The sequence below is a fragment of the Anabrus simplex genome, chromosome 3, assembly GCF_040414725.1.
Source record: "Anabrus simplex isolate iqAnaSimp1 chromosome 3, ASM4041472v1, whole genome shotgun sequence".
Taxonomy (NCBI): Eukaryota; Metazoa; Arthropoda; class Insecta; order Orthoptera; family Tettigoniidae; genus Anabrus; species Anabrus simplex.
Genome location: NC_090267.1, coordinates 75,925,449 through 75,945,237, shown reverse-complemented (window position 1 = coordinate 75,945,237; position 19,789 = coordinate 75,925,449). Strand labels below are relative to the sequence as shown.

Sequence of the window (19,789 nt, the reverse complement as noted above, 5' to 3'; positions counted from 1 at the left end):
TGACGTTCAGAGGAAGGAAGCTAATACGCTCCTTGAAACTATTTCTGAATTGTCTAGTAAAGTCACTCAATTGTTAACTGGGGAAATTCCTCCCAAATCTGATCAACCCACCATAGTGAATGTAGGTAGCGAGGAAGAGTCTCCTAAGGGAGAAGTAAATAGGAAAACCCCCACTGCTCAAACTATTTCTGCCCCATTGGACAACGAGTCTGAACGCCGTGCATCGTTGAGTAACATCCGTTCTGAATTAACTTCTTTGCCCCTGAAACCTCTACCTACTATGTCACCCGGGTTTAGCAGCTTGCCTCATCCATTGGCAATGTTGCTAAGAGGTATCTCTAAGTTTTCTGTCAACACCACCAGTGAAGTTATTTCATTTTTAAGATTTTTAGTTGAATTTCAGGATCACGCCCTTGTGTTTTCTCTTTCCCCTTGTCAAATTTTACAAATAATCTATCCTTATGCTATTGGTGTTCTCTCAGATAAAATAGTAAGAGCTATTGCTGAACAGTCATCTATTGAAGATTTTCACGCACACTTGCTTGCAAATTTCATTCCTGCCCGCGCGAGGTCATCTCTGATTCAGAAATACTATTATCGGGTACAGCGCTTGGATGAAAACTTGGCTGATTTCATACAGGACATTAAGTTTTATACTAGGGTGTTTGCCCTTCATTTTCCTGAAGATCAGATTGTGCAGGCTATTGTAGAGGGAATTTCACCTCCCTATAGGTCATATTTGTGTTTCGCGGCGTGCCCGCAAACCTTCTCGGAACTTGAAGCGTTGGCCGTCTCGGCGGAAGGAGTTAGATACGCCGATTCTTTGCGTGTCGCGAAAGAACCCCCGCCTTCCTTTAGTAACACTCGGCCTCCACCTCGCCGACCAGTCAATCCCCGTAAATGTTATGCGTGCGGGGCGCCTGACCATCTGCGCAATAAGTGTCCTCTGATCAAGTCTAGTAGGGCAAATAATGGAGCTGGTTCATCACAAGGCTGTTTTAAATGTGGGGCTTTCTCACATATCGCCAAGAATTGTCCCAATTCGAATAGCACCTCCTCCTGCTCAACTTCTAGTGTAACTTCCAACAACAATCACAAGTGACTAGTGGCTTCGGCTGAGTCAACTAATTCATCTTCCCGAGGCTCAGCCCCTGGTAAGCAGATCGAAAATTCTGGGAACGTTCAATCTGCTAATCTGTCCTTTGAATGCCCCAAAGAGTGTCTTAAGATTGCGGCGGATACCCCCGCACCTGTTCCTTTCCTTAAGATTGAGGTAAATAACGAACCTATAACAGCTCTATTAGATTCAGGCAGTGTTTGTTCCATTATTTCGGCTGAATGGTACTCGAAATTGAAGTCTGTTTGTAACCTACCTGTCTATGACTCTTCTCCTGTGAAATGTGTTTCTGCTAATACATCTCCATTAGAAATTCTAGGTTCCTTACTGGTCAAAATTCGTATTTTTAAATTTACATGGAAAATTAAATTGTTTGTGGCCAAGCAATTGTCTTGCCCCATTATATTGGGAGCTGACTTTATTTCTCACACTGGTCTTGTGCTCGATCTCCAGTCTAGGTCGTGCACATTCAAATTTGCTTCTAGTTGTAAAATTCCACTATTAAAGTGTAATTCTGTGTCATGTTCTTCTATTTCGCCTACCCAGGATGAGATGTTGTTAGACCTTAGACATCTACCTGAGGAGCAGGCTGATAGTATTCGCAAACTGTGTCAGTCGTTTCCCGAGGTATTCTCTGATACTCTTGGCGTTACTGACCTGATCGAATACAAAATTGAGGTCACGGATTCGATTCCTGTCCGTTTTCCACCGTATAGGCTATCTCCACCTAAAATGAAGGCTCTGAAAGAAATCATCGATCAGATGTTGAAGGATGGTATTATTAGGCCCTCTAAGTCAGCGTATTCTTCGCCTATTTTTCTAGTCCCGAAACCCCAAGGGGGCTTCAGGCCTGTAATTGACTACAGGGCTCTCAATCGGAAGGTGGTGTTACAATCTGTGCCCCTTCCCGACCTTCATTCTTGCTTTTCATGGTTTCGTAAGGCTAAGTTCTTTACTATCTTGGACTTGAATCAGGCCTATAATCAAATTCCCCTTGCTGAAGAGTCTAAACACCTTACAGCGTTTGCCACGGACTGGAATTTATACGAATACAACCGCGTGCCTTTCGGGCTCCCCACGGGGGCAGCTGTGCTCACTAGGCTACTAGATAGGGTCTTCTCCGACATCAAATTCGAGTACTTATATCACTACTTGGATGATGTCGTCGTGTTTTCGGAGACCTTCGAAGAACATCTAGATCATCTGCGAGAAGTTCTGAATCGCCTTCGTAAGGCTGGGTTAACTGTCAAGTTGTCCAAGGTCGCTTTTGCTAAGCCCTCTATGTCATTCCTAGGGCATATTGTGTCACCTGATGGTGTAGCAGTCGATCATTCTAGAACACAGGCCATCCGTGATTTTAAACCTCCCAAGGACATTAAAGGTATCGCCAGGTTCATTGGTATGGTGAATTTCTTCAGAAAGTTCATCCCTAACTTTGCTAATAGAGCGGCGCCATTGAACCTTCTTCGTAGGAAAGGCATCAAATTCGAGTGGGGACCTTCTCAACAAGCCGCTTTTGAAGATCTGAAATTAGCTCTCTGTAATGCCCCTGTCCTTGCTATGCCTGATTTCTCAAAGAAATTCATCGTCCAAACGGACGCGTCGTCGTCGGCGGTAGCGGCAGTCCTTCTTCAAGAGACTGAACTAGGGAGGCGACCCATCGCCTATGCATCTAGGACTCTATCGGCTCAAGAAGCCAAGTATTCCATCTATGAGCTCGAAGGGTTGGCAGTTTTATTTGCCTTAGAAAAGTTCCGTCTCTATCTGGAACATGTCAAATTCGACCTGGAGACAGATAATCAAGCATTAAGCTGGGTCTTAGGTAGGCCGCGTCGTACTGGTCGTATGGCCCGTTGGGCCATCCGTATTTCTGCCTTCCAATTCAATGTCAGGCATATCCGAGGTACCGAAAATGTTGTCGCTGATGGACTCAGCCGTATGTTTTCAGACGACGTTGAGAAGCATGAACAGGTCGACAGTCCATCACCTCCCGAGTCCATGCTATCTGAGGTTAATGCCATCCTAACAGATGTTCCCATGCTGTTTAGGGATATCGAGAAATACCAACGTGAAGATCCGACGCTGGCTCCGATAATGGAAACCCTTTCTTCTGGGGAACATGTTGTCCCTTATGTTCTGAGGAATGGAGTTCTATGTTGCCCTTCGAGGCATGATAAGATGATGAAAGTTGTTGTTCCAGCGGTTCTTGTATCTATGATCTTCAAGTATTATCATGAGACCCCATTAGGAGGGCATCTTGGTATCTTTAAAACTCGTGAAAAGATTCGTGATATGTTCATCTGGAAAGGTATGGACGGTGAAATCCGTGAATTAGTAAAGGCATGTAAATCCTGTTTGCTTAGTAAACCGACCATGTCCACTAAGGTAGGTCTTTTGTCTTCTCATCAAGCGTCGCGCCCCATGGAGCGCCTGTATATTGATTATGTGGGACCCTTCCCCCAGTCAAAGGGGAATGCCAACAAGTTCATCTTTGTATGTGTAGATGGTTTTACTAGATTTTCCTGGTTATTTCCGACTAAGCTGGCTACCGCTCAGTCCACCATTTCTTGTCTTAATACTATCTTTGCTTCTTTTGGTCCTTGTCAATACATAGTTTCCGATAATGCTAAGGCTTTTACATCTAATTTATTTCGTAAATTCTGTTTTGACTTATCCATCTCTCATGTAACTACTTCTGCTTATTACCCTCAACCATCTCTGGCTGAACGGGTTAACCGTAATCTCAGGTCCGCACTCATTGCCTATCATCATGAAGATCCTTCCAGGTGGGACACGTCCCTGCATTGGATAGCTTTTGCTTTGAATTCGGCGGTTCATGAATCTCACAAGTTCACTCCAGCTTCTTTAATGTTCAAGTTTGTTCCCAACTCGCCGCTCTCTAACCTCTGGTCTCTGAATGACATTCTACCCGAGATAATAGATCCGGACAACATTAAAGATCTTTGGAAGAAGGCTAAAGCCAATCTTAAAGTGTCTCATGGAAAGGTTAGGGAAAGGTATGATCGTGGACGGAGACCAACCCCTTTGAAGGTAGGTGACCAGGTTATGGTCAAAAATTTTATTCCCGCGGGCAAGCTTGCCCCCAGATTTCATGGGCCTTGTATCATTCTCGATTTTCTTACGCCGGTTACCTTATTGTTAAGTAATCCAGCCACCGAGAGGATATTTAGGGTTCACCTGTCCCAGGTGAAACCGGTGTAATTTTGTGTTAACTTGCTTCATATTATTTTGAAAGGATATGAAGGTTATATTTTTTTGAGTTTCACTTTTATGGCATTCTGCCCCTTCTATAATATTTTGGTTTTAGATGTAAGCCTTTTGTAAAACCCGCCCCGATCCGTTAAACTGCCATCCTGTTCTTGCCACGGCCATTACCACGCTCCCGTCTCCTGCTCCACCTTACACTGTGGCTTCATAAGAGTAAATGCCACGGATATCTACACGCCGCTGGCCCCTCAAGCTCTCCATAATGCCTGTGCCTTCAAAAAGACGATGGTCCAACACAATTCTGCCGCCTAGCCTTAATGTTTCAGTGCCCCCGCAGCCGCGCAGCGCCGTGCAGCAACTGGGGAGGGGGATGGGCCCCCTCCTCTCCAGCGAGGACGACATGTGCACGGCGAGCCGGAGCTCTCCTCCCGGCCAAGGCTGATGTGCGGCGCACGACCTGCTACTGGCCCGCAGCCTGTATATGTTCACCGCGGGCGCGGCGTGTTTCAACACTCTGCTCCCCTCATAGTGCGGGCGAGCGGTATCTCAGGGTACTTAAGGGGTCCGAGCGGCCTCCTTTTGGACGCAAGCTGCAACGGCCGGTCCGGCCATCCAACTTCATCAACATCAACTACATGGACAGTTACTATAAGAGATAACTACATTTGGGAATTCAACAGCAATATCTGATGGACATTGCAAATTTTTCCTTCACTTTTAAGTAGTAAAAGCTTATCTTCAGAAATTCAACTTCTATAAACCTAAAGACTTCACTTCACCTCCAACAACAAAATTTTGGAACCGAATTAAGAAATTTCTCAAATACTTCTGCAAGTTATCTTAATATCAACATCAAAACTTGGAACTTATTTTCAAACAAAAGTTTATGTTCTTCTGTGTTACCCCGTGGAGGAACTTTTGGGGGGGGGGGGGAGGTCTGTACCGGGCGGTACACCTCCACACCGTTTATTTAAAAGTTGCGCCAGTTGAAACTCCTCTTCTGGAGGAAGTCTGAACTTTATCTACGGTCTTAATTTCCAAATTTCTCAGAAGATGTCACTACCTGGAAATTTTTGAGTTTGTGAACTGTGTCATTTTCGACGTACTGTTGTCTTGCTTGTATTAAGAAGTGTGAACTTTCTCTTCTAGAGGACACTACTGAAGATCAACAATAGTGCACCCTAGTGCGGAGTCAAAGAACTATTTTGTTGGAGAAAATTTAATTTCAGGAGTTTGTTCTTTGTTAAATTTCTTTCTGTCATTGTTTAAGTTGGCAATATTTACCCCTTTCTTCCCCTTGTTTTGAATGTATCCAATCACGAATTTTTTCAATTAATTTCTGACCAATCTGGTGTATCTTTCCCCAACTTGAATCTGTTGCGGGGTCCTACCCAATAAAATCTTTGTGGGAGGGTGTTTTCTTTCCCCTAACGCCTAGAACTTTCTGCGAGAGTATTTAAACTGCTGATTTTAGGGTCTCCGGGCACTTCTGTTCCATCTTTCAGTGTATTTAGTACATAGCAGGAGGCGGGAAGCGCCTCTTTCCTCGGCAGCGGTCAACAATAAGGTAATGGCCGATTAATAAATTTTTTCTTTGCCAGCTCAGCAGTTTAACTTTCGGGGCAGGTTCTAAGCGTTCCCCTATGTAACCTTTTCCTAAAATGTAACTTCTCTTTTCTTCTATTATCTTGTAAAGCGACATACTGGGATAGAGAGTGTTAACCCTCTCGAGCTCCCACTCACATTGTTTGAGGTGAACTTATTTTTCGCAACCTATTCTTCAGTAATGTAAGTTAGTAGTTTCTTAAGTCACCTCTGTAGTATGGGATTAGCCCTTGCATCAGTGGCCTTAGAGCCAAAATAGGTCTTAAAGACAAAGTGTATTAGGAGTGCAAGTTCGCCTCCTCTCAAATTGTGATTTTAGAGGTCATGTATTAACTTTCTTGTCATTTAACAGACCTCAGTAGATTGGGTATTTTGCCCCTGTGTATATGTCCTTTGAGGACGGCTTAAAAGTGGAGTTCGGAGTGGCCTATGATAGGCTTGTATTTTAAGGGGAAGTTGCCCTTTTTGAAAATTGTGTTTCTGCCTCAAGGAGGCTTTTGGATGTAATTGGAAGCCGGTGTTTCTGGCATGTTTGGGGGTTTTCGGCCCCTTTGTTGTATGGTGTTCATTGTAAGGTTGGGCTCATGGCTCAAGAATTATGTTTCTGACTTTTTGAAGCCCTATGTAAATGTATTTGTCAATCGTGTTTCGGCTACTAAGTACCTGTTCTATTTGTTGTTACCTAATTTTGAAAAGAAAATATAACCTTGTTAAATTTTAAAATTAATTTCACTTTAGTAGCTTGAGACCCCTTCACCACCCAGCACCTTCTTTCATGCATAACTACCACCAAAACACGGTAACAAGTGGTAGCAGAGCGTGGTTGAATGGGTCTCAATTTAGCCCCTTTTGACGGCTAAACTCTGTTTTGATCCGAACTCTAACCATTTTCTCAGTTGCTGGAAATTTTTTATTGAGGTTTTTCAAAATTTTTCTGTTATCATGCCCGGCCCTCGCGATGTTCTCCTCCTTAACTACTTGCGCAAAGAGGAGTTGATCTACGAATTAACTATTAGAAACGTGCAATCTGGAGGCACGGTTGCTATCGACACTAACAAGCTTAGAGACTCCCTTGATTTGCCCATTTCCATCCCCAATTTGGGAGAGAAAGAAATTGATGACTCTCTTTCCACGATCGTCGAGAACATTACTGGGCTAGAATCGGTCGTTAGTTTTTTTGATGAAAATGATCCGTCCCCTAATCAAATTAAGCGTGTGCAAGGCAGGCTATATCATTTTTCAAATAGAGTTAATGATCTGTTGTCTCTAAAGGTGAATGACGTTCAGAGGAAGGAAGCTAATACGCTCCTTGAAACTATTTCTGAATTGTCTAGTAAAGTCACTCAATTGTTAACTGGGGAAATTCCTCCCAAATCTGATCAACCCACCATAGTGAATGTAGGTAGCGAGGAAGAGTCTCCTAAGGGAGAAGTAAATAGGAAAACCCCCACTGCTCAAACTATTTCTGCCCCATTGGACAACGAGTCTGAACGCCGTGCATCGTTGAGTAACATCCGTTCTGAATTAACTTCTTTGCCCCTGAAACCTCTACCTACTATGTCACCCGGGTTTAGCAGCTTGCCTCATCCATTGGCAATGTTGCTAAGAGGTATCTCTAAGTTTTCTGTCAACACCACCAGTGAAGTTATTTCATTTTTAAGATTTTTAGTTGAATTTCAGGATCACGCCCTTGTGTTTTCTCTTTCCCCTTGTCAAATTTTACAAATAATCTATCCTTATGCTATTGGTGTTCTCTCAGATAAAATAGTAAGAGCTATTGCTGAACAGTCATCTATTGAAGATTTTCACGCACACTTGCTTGCAAATTTCATTCCTGCCCGCGCGAGGTCATCTCTGATTCAGAAATACTATTATCGGGTACAGCGCTTGGATGAAAACTTGGCTGATTTCATACAGGACATTAAGTTTTATACTAGGGTGTTTGCCCTTCATTTTCCTGAAGATCAGATTGTGCAGGCTATTGTAGAGGGAATTTCACCTCCCTATAGGTCATATTTGTGTTTCGCGGCGTGCCCGCAAACCTTCTCGGAACTTGAAGCGTTGGCCGTCTCGGCGGAAGGAGTTAGATACGCCGATTCTTTGCGTGTCGCGAAAGAACCCCCGCCTTCCTTTAGTAACACTCGGCCTCCACCTCGCCGACCAGTCAATCCCCGTAAATGTTATGCGTGCGGGGCGCCTGACCATCTGCGCAATAAGTGTCCTCTGATCAAGTCTAGTAGGGCAAATAATGGAGCTGGTTCATCACAAGGCTGTTTTAAATGTGGGGCTTTCTCACATATCGCCAAGAATTGTCCCAATTCGAATAGCACCTCCTCCTGCTCAACTTCTAGTGTAACTTCCAACAACAATCACAAGTGACTAGTGGCTTCGGCTGAGTCAACTAATTCATCTTCCCGAGGCTCAGCCCCTGGTAAGCAGATCGAAAATTCTGGGAACGTTCAATCTGCTAATCTGTCCTTTGAATGCCCCAAAGAGTGTCTTAAGATTGCGGCGGATACCCCCGCACCTGTTCCTTTCCTTAAGATTGAGGTAAATAACGAACCTATAACAGCTCTATTAGATTCAGGCAGTGTTTGTTCCATTATTTCGGCTGAATGGTACTCGAAATTGAAGTCTGTTTGTAACCTACCTGTCTATGACTCTTCTCCTGTGAAATGTGTTTCTGCTAATACATCTCCATTAGAAATTCTAGGTTCCTTACTGGTCAAAATTCGTATTTTTAAATTTACATGGAAAATTAAATTGTTTGTGGCCAAGCAATTGTCTTGCCCCATTATATTGGGAGCTGACTTTATTTCTCACACTGGTCTTGTGCTCGATCTCCAGTCTAGGTCGTGCACATTCAAATTTGCTTCTAGTTGTAAAATTCCACTATTAAAGTGTAATTCTGTGTCATGTTCTTCTATTTCGCCTACCCAGGATGAGATGTTGTTAGACCTTAGACATCTACCTGAGGAGCAGGCTGATAGTATTCGCAAACTGTGTCAGTCGTTTCCCGAGGTATTCTCTGATACTCTTGGCGTTACTGACCTGATCGAATACAAAATTGAGGTCACGGATTCGATTCCTGTCCGTTTTCCACCGTATAGGCTATCTCCACCTAAAATGAAGGCTCTGAAAGAAATCATCGATCAGATGTTGAAGGATGGTATTATTAGGCCCTCTAAGTCAGCGTATTCTTCGCCTATTTTTCTAGTCCCGAAACCCCAAGGGGGCTTCAGGCCTGTAATTGACTACAGGGCTCTCAATCGGAAGGTGGTGTTACAATCTGTGCCCCTTCCCGACCTTCATTCTTGCTTTTCATGGTTTCGTAAGGCTAAGTTCTTTACTATCTTGGACTTGAATCAGGCCTATAATCAAATTCCCCTTGCTGAAGAGTCTAAACACCTTACAGCGTTTGCCACGGACTGGAATTTATACGAATACAACCGCGTGCCTTTCGGGCTCCCCACGGGGGCAGCTGTGCTCACTAGGCTACTAGATAGGGTCTTCTCCGACATCAAATTCGAGTACTTATATCACTACTTGGATGATGTCGTCGTGTTTTCGGAGACCTTCGAAGAACATCTAGATCATCTGCGAGAAGTTCTGAATCGCCTTCGTAAGGCTGGGTTAACTGTCAAGTTGTCCAAGGTCGCTTTTGCTAAGCCCTCTATGTCATTCCTAGGGCATATTGTGTCACCTGATGGTGTAGCAGTCGATCATTCTAGAACACAGGCCATCCGTGATTTTAAACCTCCCAAGGACATTAAAGGTATCGCCAGGTTCATTGGTATGGTGAATTTCTTCAGAAAGTTCATCCCTAACTTTGCTAATAGAGCGGCGCCATTGAACCTTCTTCGTAGGAAAGGCATCAAATTCGAGTGGGGACCTTCTCAACAAGCCGCTTTTGAAGATCTGAAATTAGCTCTCTGTAATGCCCCTGTCCTTGCTATGCCTGATTTCTCAAAGAAATTCATCGTCCAAACGGACGCGTCGTCGTCGGCGGTAGCGGCAGTCCTTCTTCAAGAGACTGAACTAGGGAGGCGACCCATCGCCTATGCATCTAGGACTCTATCGGCTCAAGAAGCCAAGTATTCCATCTATGAGCTCGAAGGGTTGGCAGTCTTATTTGCCTTAGAAAAGTTCCGTCTCTATCTGGAACATGTCAAATTCGACCTGGAGACAGATAATCAAGCATTAAGCTGGGTCTTAGGTAGGCCGCGTCGTACTGGTCGTATGGCCCATTGGGCCATCCGTATTTCTGCCTTCCAATTCAATGTCAGGCATATCCGAGGTACCGAAAATGTTGTCGCTGATGGACTCAGCCGTATGTTTTCAGACGACGTTGAGAAGCATGAACAGGTCGACAGTCCATCACCTCCCGAGTCCATGCTATCTGAGGTTAATGCCATCCTAACAGATGTTCCCATGCTGTTTAGGGATATCGAGAAATACCAACGTGAAGATCCGACGCTGGCTCCGATAATGGAAACCCTTTCTTCTGGGGAACATGTTGTCCCTTATGTTCTGAGGAATGGAGTTCTATGTTGCCCTTCGAGGCATGATAAGATGATGAAAGTTGTTGTTCCAGCGGTTCTTGTATCTATGATCTTCAAGTATTATCATGAGACCCCATTAGGAGGGCATCTTGGTATCTTTAAAACTCGTGAAAAGATTCGTGATATGTTCATCTGGAAAGGTATGGACGGTGAAATCCGTGAATTAGTAAAGGCATGTAAATCCTGTTTGCTTAGTAAACCGACCATGTCCACTAAGGTAGGTCTTTTGTCTTCTCATCAAGCGTCGCGCCCCATGGAGCGCCTGTATATTGATTATGTGGGACCCTTCCCCCAGTCAAAGGGGAATGCCAACAAGTTCATCTTTGTATGTGTAGATGGTTTTACTAGATTTTCCTGGTTATTTCCGACTAAGCTGGCTACCGCTCAGTCCACCATTTCTTGTCTTAATACTATCTTTGCTTCTTTTGGTCCTTGTCAATACATAGTTTCCGATAATGCTAAGGCTTTTACATCTAATTTATTTCGTAAATTCTGTTTTGACTTATCCATCTACTTCTGCTTATTACCCTCAACCATCTCTGGCTGAACGGGTTAACCGTAATCTCAGGTCCGCACTCATTGCCTATCATCATGAAGATCCTTCCAGGTGGGACACGTCCCTGCATTGGATAGCTTTTGCTTTGAATTCGGCGGTTCATGAATCTCACAAGTTCACTCCAGCTTCTTTAATGTTCAAGTTTGTTCCCAACTCGCCGCTCTCTAACCTCTGGTCTCTGAATGACATTCTACCCGAGATAATAGATCCGGACAACATTAAAGATCTTTGGAAGAAGGCTAAAGCCAATCTTAAAGTGTCTCATGAAAAGGTTAGGGAAAGGTATGATCGTGGACGGAGACCAACCCCTTTGAAGGTAGGTGACCAGGTTATGGTCAAAAATTTTGTTCCCGCGGGCAAGCTTGCCCCCAGATTTCATGGGCCTTGTATCATTCTCGATTTTCTTACGCCGGTTACCTTATTGTTAAGTAATCCAGCCACCGAGAGGATATTTAGGGTTCACCTGTCCCAGGTGAAACCGGTGTAATTTTGTGTTAACTTGCTTCATATTATTTTGAAAGGATATGAAGGTTATATTTTTTTGAGTTTCACTTTTATGGCATTCTGCCCCTTCTATAATATTTTGGTTTTAGATGTAAGCCTTTTGTAAAACCCGCCCCGATCCGTTAAACTGCCATCCTGTTCTTGCCACGGCCATTACCACGCTCCCGTCTCCTGCTCCACCTTACACTGTGGCTTCATAAGATTAAATGCCACGGATATCTACACGCCGCTGGCCCCTCAACCTCTCCATAATGCCTGTGCCTTCAAAAAGACGATGGTCCAACACAATTCTGCCGCCTAGCCTTAATGTTTCAGTGCCCCCGCAGCCGCGCAGCGCCGTGCAGCAACTGGGGAGGGGGATGGGCCCCCTCCTCTCCAGCGAGGACGACATGTGCACGGCGAGCCGGAGCTCTCCTCCCGGCCAAGGCTGATGTGCGGCGCACGACCTGCTACTGGCCCGCAGCCTGTATATGTTCACCGCGGGCGCGGCGTGTTTCAACACTCTGCTCCCCTCATAGTGCGGGCGAGCGGTATCTCAGGGTACTTAAGGGGTCCGAGCGGCCTCCTTTTGGACGCAAGCTGCAACGGCCGGTCCGGCCATCCAACTTCATCAACATCAACTACATGGACAGTTACTATAAGAGATAACTACATTTGGGAATTCAACAGCAATATCTGATGGACATTGCAAATTTTTCCTTCACTTTTAAGTAGTAAAAGCTTATCTTCAGAAATTCAACTTCTATAAACCTAAAGACTTCACTTCACCTCCAACAACAAAATTTTGGAACCGAATTAAGAAATTTCTCAAATACTTCTGCAAGTTATCTTAATATCAACATCAAAACTTGGAACTTATTTTCAAACAAAAGTTTATGTTCTTCTGTGTTACCCCGTGGAGGAACTTTTGGGGGGGGGGGGGAGGTCTGTACCGGGCGGTACACCTCCACACCGTTTATTTAAAAGTTGCGCCAGTTGAAACTCCTCTTCTGGAGGAAGTCTGAACTTTATCTACGGTCTTAATTTCCAAATTTCTCAGAAGATGTCACTACCTGGAAATTTTTGAGTTTGTGAACTGTGTCATTTTCGACGTACTGTTGTCTTGCTTGTATTAAGAAGTGTGAACTTTCTCTTCTAGAGGACACTACTGAAGAGCAACAATAGTGCACCCTAGTGCGGAGTCAAAGAACTATTTTGTTGGAGAAAATTTAATTTCAGGAGTTTGTTCTTTGTTAAATTTCTTTCTGTCATTGTTTAAGTTGGCAATATTTACCCCTTTCTTCCCCTTGTTTTGAATGTATCCAATCACGAATTTTTTCAATTAATTTCTGACCAATCTGGTGTATCTTTCCCCAACTTGAATCTGTTGCGGGGTCCTACCCAATAAAATCTTTGTGGGAGGGTGTTTTCTTTCCCCTAACGCCTAGAACTTTCTGCGAGAGTATTTAAACTGCTGATTTTAGGGTCTCCGGGCACTTCTGTTCCATCTTTCAGTGTATTTAGTACATAGCAGGAGGCGGGAAGCGCCTCTTTCCTCGGCAGCGGTCAACAATAAGGTAATGGCCGATTAATAAATTTTTTCTTTGCCAGCTCAGCAGTTTAACTTTCGGGGCAGGTTCTAAGCGTTCCCCTATGTAACCTTTTCCTAAAATGTAACTTCTCTTTTCTTCTATTATCTTGTAAAGCGACATACTGGGATAGAGAGTGTTAACCCTCTCGAGCTCCCACTCACATTGTTTGAGGTGAACTTATTTTTCGCAACCTATTCTTCAGTAATGTAAGTTAGTAGTTTCTTAAGTCACCTCTGTAGTATGGGATTAGCCCTTGCATCAGTGGCCTTAGAGCCAAAATAGGTCTTAAAGACAAAGTGTATTAGGAGTGCAAGTTCGCCTCCTCTCAAATTGTGATTTTAGAGGTCATGTATTAACTTTCTTGTCATTTAACAGACCTCAGTAGATTGGGTATTTTGCCCCTGTGTATATGTCCTTTGAGGACGGCTTAAAAGTGGAGTTCGGAGTGGCCTATGATAGGCTTGTATTTTAAGGGGAAGTTGCCCTTTTTGAAAATTGTGTTTCTGCCTCAAGGAGGCTTTTGGATGTAATTGGAAGCCGGTGTTTCTGGCATGTTTGGGGGTTTTCGGCCCCTTTGTTGTATGGTGTTCATTGTAAGGTTGGGCTCATAGCTCAAGAATTATGTTTCTGACTTTTTGAAGCCCCAAATGGGGTACCTATGTAAATGTATTTGTCAATCGTGTTTCGGCTACTAAGTACCTGTTCTATTTGTTGTTACCTAGTAGCTTGAGACCCCTTCACCACCCAGCACCTTCTTTCATGCATAACTACCACCAAAACACGGTAACAATAATAATAATAACAATAATAATAATAATAATAATAATAATAATAATAATAATAATAATAATAATAATAATTTTGTGTGGCTATTGCTAGCCTGGTGAACCCCTTGTAAGGCAGACCCTCCAACGAGGGTGGACGGCCTCTGCCATATATGGAAAACTCTGAGTTCGTCCCCTAGTCAAGGGAAGTAGCCATTTAAGATTAAAATCCCTCGACTCGACTGGGAATTGAACCCAATGTCCTGAAGACTGAAGTAGTGATGGGCAACGCTCTCGCTCGAGGCTCTCGCGAGAATCTCGAGACCGATTCTCCTGTAGTGCAAGTTGTGCGACGTACTAATAACTACAACTGTAAATTTGATAGTATATCATTGGCAGTTATTGCGTGAAATAACGTTCTCATATGGCAACGTGTGAGCCAATTCATTTTGTCAAAAGTCTGGAAAAGTACTGCATGTTCAACTATGAACCCCTTGATACCATTAACGATAGTGAAAACAGAATGTCAGTATCTTCACTGTTCACGGCTCATTTGAGGTGGACATTTTAGCTGAATAACCATGCATAATTTGTGAATAATTGTAGGTAGGATGTACACCTACTTGGATAGTAGAGGCGTGCATTATTCGAACCTGAGGCGGGGAAGATGTGCTTTGCTACATATGCAACCTCCATTAAACATGAGTGGAACATGTAATCTAAAATGCTCGACTTTGCTCCAACTCTTTCAGCAGGAGTGATGGGCAACGCTCTCGAGACTGATCCTTGTGTGCTGCGAGCTGTGCGAGGTCTCAATAACTACGAGAGTAAGCTTGATAGTCATTTCTCATATGGAAACGTGTGTGACGATAAATTTTGTCAAAAGCCTAGGAAAGCACTGCATGTTGAACTATGAGCTTAATACCATTAACGAAAGTGAATACAGCATGCCAGTATCTTAAACTGTTAACGAGTTATGTGAGGTGGACTTCTTGGCTGAATAACCCGTATAATTTGTTAATAACCGTTATTAGGATGTAAACCTACCTGGATGCCTCACAATCGTTGTCGGCAAGGTAGCTTCTTGTGATTCAGACCGGGCCGGAGGTGGTATGTGACGATTCCTCTTCATTGATATTATGCGTTTTAAGTGCCGGATCATCCCAGAAGTAATTCTGCTGATGTATTTTACTTCTTTTGAATAATCAACACAGTGGGCTGTGCTATGTGACATCTCTAAAAATTACCGACATTCAACTTACGTTGCGTTCCGGACATAGTGTTCAAGTTGTCGCGTACAACTAGACACTATTTCACATTGCACCGTCATAATTCGAAGTACCTAATTACGACGCGAATACTGTATAACATTGTAAGGAATTATTTCCTTCGTCACCAAAATATCGGTATTTACACAAGCAGTGGTCATATGTTATTGAATACGGGGTCTGATAACGATGTACACCTACCTGTCGAAAGAATTGGAGCAAACTGAAGCATTTTAGATTACACATTCCCCTGAATCGTATTGGTAGTTGCAGATGCAGCAAGGCGAGTTCGAATAATGCACGCTTCTAGTATCCAGGTACGTGTACCTACCAGTGCATACAATGCCAGAATGCGTATCCTTTATAGTTATGTTATACTGCGTTAAAACAGATCTCGGTAGAAATGAACACCCTAGTCGCTTGTTGACACGTATTTACGAAACTGAGAAGGCTCGTGGTTGGCTATTCGCATACTCGGCACAAACAACATTCAGCTCCGACTACCTGTAGGCCTACGACACGTTGCTCGCCGCACAATGCGGTGACAACGCTCTCGAGATCTCTCGAAATTTCTCGCGAGAAATAGTGCCTGCCCTAGTCTCTAGAAATCACGAGAAATCTCGAGACCTCGTCTCAGACTGCCCATCACTAGACTGAAGGCCAAGATGCTGACAATCAATCAATCAATCAATCAATCAATCAATCAATCAATCAATCAATCAATCAATCAATCAATCAATCAATCAATCAATCAATCAATCAATCAATCAATCAATCAATCAATCAATCAATCAATCAATCAATCAATCAATCAATCAATCAATCAATCAATCAATCAATCAATCAATCAATCAATCAATCAATCAATCAATCAATCAATCAATCAATCAATCAATCAATCAATCAATCAATCAATCAATCAATCAATCAATCAATCAATCAATCAATCAATCAATCAACCAATCAATCAATCAATCAATCAATCAATCAATCAATCAATCAATCTCACCACTGATCTGCATGTAGGGCAGTCAGCTTGGTGGCAGATTCCCTTTCTATTGTTTATCTAGTTGTTCTTAAATATTACAAAGAATTTGGAAATTCATTGAACATCTCCCGTGGTAAAATATTCCAATTCCTAACTCCTCTTCCTATAAACAAATATTTGCCTCAATTTATCCTTTTGAATTCCAAATTTATTTTCATATTGTGATCTTTCCTACTTTTAAAAGCACCACTCAAACCTATACGTCTACTGATGTCATTCGTTGCTATCTCTCCACTGACAGCTCGGAACATTAGAGTTTGTTTTACAACTTGCTTCATGTCGCACTGACAAAGATAGGTCTTATGGTAACAATGGGATAGGAAAAGGCTAGGAGTGGGAGGAAAGTGGCTGTGACCTTAATTAAGGTACAGCCCCAGGACTTGCCTGGTGTGAAAATGGGAAACCACGGAGAACCATCTTCAGGCTTGCTGCAGTGGGGTTCGAACCCACCATCTCCCAATTACAAGCTCACAGCTGCACACCCGTAACCACTTGGCCAACTTGCTCTGTCCACTACTTAGTCGAGCATCTCGTGTCCTTTCTCCCAAGTCTTACCAGCCCAAACTTTGCAACATTTTCTTAACATTACTATTTGGTAGGAAGTCACCCACAAAACATTCCAGTCAGCTATGGAGCCTAACAGCAACATACTGAATCAAATGTTTGAAGAACTTTCTAGATGGATGCAGACTAATGACAGTTAAGCACACGATGGGCAAGATATAAGGTCCCTGTGCATTTGATCGCGGCCAGACTATCGGTTCTAGACGTATGGGTCATTTCATCTTAGAAATCGTGCAGGCACTGGGCTTTCCACTGGCCACCTTGTCAAGAGTGCGTGGATTCGGGATAAATCACCACAATGTGGTCTTTGGCCGTGGTGTACAACGTGTTGATCGTCAGCTAGCTCGGATGGCAAGAGCAGATAGACGTGTCACAGTGCAGCAGATCACTCGCTAATTCAATGCTAGCTAGATAACACTGATTTGTGAGCAGACGTACCATCCAGAACCATTTCCTCGCAATGGAGAACAGAAGCCACTCTACCTGTCCTCACTGCATGTCATAAAGAACGAAGACTGAGGTAGGCAAATGGACGTCGACACTGAGCATATGACGCATAGCAAGAGATCATATGGACAGATGAGTTGAGGTACCAGTTGGTACATGCCGGTGGCAGGGTACGAGTAGATCCCTCTTGCCAGCAGGATATATAAAGGAAAGGGTGATAGACATAAAGCTGAAAATTACAGGCCAGTCAGTTTGACATGCATTGTATGTAAGCTTTGGGAAAGCATTCTTTCTGATTATATTAGACATGTTTACAAAATTAATAACTGGTTTGATAGAAGGCAGTTTGGGTTTAGGAAAGGTTATTCCACTGAAGCCCAACTTGTAGGATTCCAGCAAGATATAGCAGATATCCTGGATTCAGGAGGTCAATTGGACTGTATCGCGATCGACCTGTCTAAGGCATTTGATAGGGTAGATCATGGGAGACTACTGGCAAAAATGCGTGCAATTGGACTTGACAAAAAAGTGACTGAATGGGTTGCTCTGTTTCTAGAAAATAGAACTCAGATAATTAGAGTAGGTGAATCTTTATCTGTCCCTGTAAAAATTAAGAGGGGAATTCCTCAAGGCAGTATTATTCGACCTTTATGTTTTCTTATATATATATCAATGATATGTGCAAAGAAGTTGAATCAGAGATAAGGCTTTTCGCAGATGATGTTATTCTGTACAGAGTAATAAATGAGTTACAAGATTATGAGCAACTGCAAAATGACCTCGATAATGTTGTGAGATGGACAGTAGGCAATCGTATTATGATAAACGGGGATAAAAGTCAGGTTGTGAGTTTCACAAATAGGAAAAGTCCTCTCAGTTTTGATTACTGCGTTGATGGGGTGAAAGTTCCCTTTGGTGATCATTGTAAATACCTAGGTAGTAATATAAGGAAAGATCTTCATTGGGGTAATGACATAAATGGAATTGTAAATAAAGGGTACAGATCTCTGCACATGGTTATGAGAGTATTTGGGGGTTGTAGTAAGGATGTGAAGGAGAGAGCATATTTGCCTCTGGTGAGACCCCAACTAGAGTATGGTTCCAGTGTATGGGACCCTTACCAGGATTACTTGATCCAGGAACCGGAAAAAATCCAAAGAAAAGCAGCTCGATTTGTTCTGGGCGATTTCCGACAAAAGAGTAGCGTAACAAAAATGTTGCAAAGTTTAGGCTGGGAAGACCTGGGAGAAAGGAGACGAGCTGCTCGACTAAGTGGTATGTTCCGAGCTGACATTGGAGAGATGGCGTGGGAGGACATCAGTAGACGAATAAGTTTGGATGGTGTCTTTAAAAGTAGGAAAGATTACAATATGAAGATAAAGTTGGAAATCAAGAGGACAAATTGGGGCAAATATTCGTTTATAGGAAGGGGAGTTAGGGATTGGAATAACTTACCAAGGGAGATGTTCAATAAATTTCCAATTTCTTTGCAATCATTTAAGAAAAGGCTAGGGAAACAACAGATAGGGAATCTGCCACCTGGGCGTCTGCCCTAAATGCAGATCAGTAGTGACTGATCGATTGTTTGGGTAAAGTTCAGTCTGGTGATGGTGGTATCCTCTTATGCAGGCTGTTCACATTAGATGAACTGTGGCCACTGGTATATTTGCCAACGTCCCTCACTGGCGAATGGTACAGTAATCTGCTGTCAGATCATATCCGCACCTTTTCTCACCTTCGCTGCCCTGTAGCAAGATTATTCACTCATTTATCACTCGTGATCTGTGACCGATTGCTTTGGTTAACACTTCATGGGCACGAGGAAGCTTGCTCAGCCCTTATTGTCAACCAACCGCAACCCTGTTGAGAACGTATGGGATGCTGTCTTGACCTGTCTGTACATATTCACCTATCAAATATTGACTTTTGCCCATGTAAATAAATAAGGCCACCAAAATGGTACCACTTCAGAAGGTACAAAACCATATTGTTCATATTGTTACTGCATCATTGTTGTTGTTATTATTATAGTCAGAAGGAAATTTTACTGCCTAGGTATTATATCATATTTTTAATAATGATGATGACAATCAGTTTACTTACGTAGGGTCATCCAGCAACTCCTCAGCAAGGCGTAGCCTGAGTCGCACCACTTTCATGCTCTGGAAGGGAAAAAGGCGGCAGAAAGGGCCGAGGAACTCAGGTAACCGGCAGAGATGCGGGTGTTGTAGGCACTGGTCCCACAGCCGAGTATTGTGCATGAACAACCACACGTGGTCCTTCCCATATTCCAGGTAGTGATCTGAAAAGAGTAAATCTGCAATTAAATAAGTCTCGACCTCCATAGTGTAGTGGTCCTTGGGGCCCTGGGTCTGATTCCCGATACTGCCAGAAATGTAAGATTGGCAGTATGTGGTTAAAAGGGTGCATGAAACTCACCTCCATCGGGGGTGTGCTTGAAAAGAGCTGCACCACATTAGGATGAGGACAAGAATTTACCTTAAGACCCACATTTCCTTAAGGTGCTAACAAGGTAGAGATGCGGATTTGTGGAC

The 19,789-nt window shown here is 43.3% G+C and overlaps 1 protein-coding gene across 1 annotated transcript in view; it reads right to left on the bottom strand.

The window, feature by feature from the left end:
* Positions 1–19,789, bottom strand: part of LOC137498937 (carbohydrate sulfotransferase 5-like) — a 145,803-nt gene that overhangs the window by 33,893 nt on the left and 92,121 nt on the right. The window contains exon 5 of the mRNA XM_068226795.1: positions 19,338–19,536. Coding sequence (XP_068082896.1) covers positions 19,338–19,536 — 199 coding nt within the window. The remainder of the gene's footprint in view (positions 1–19,337; positions 19,537–19,789) is intronic.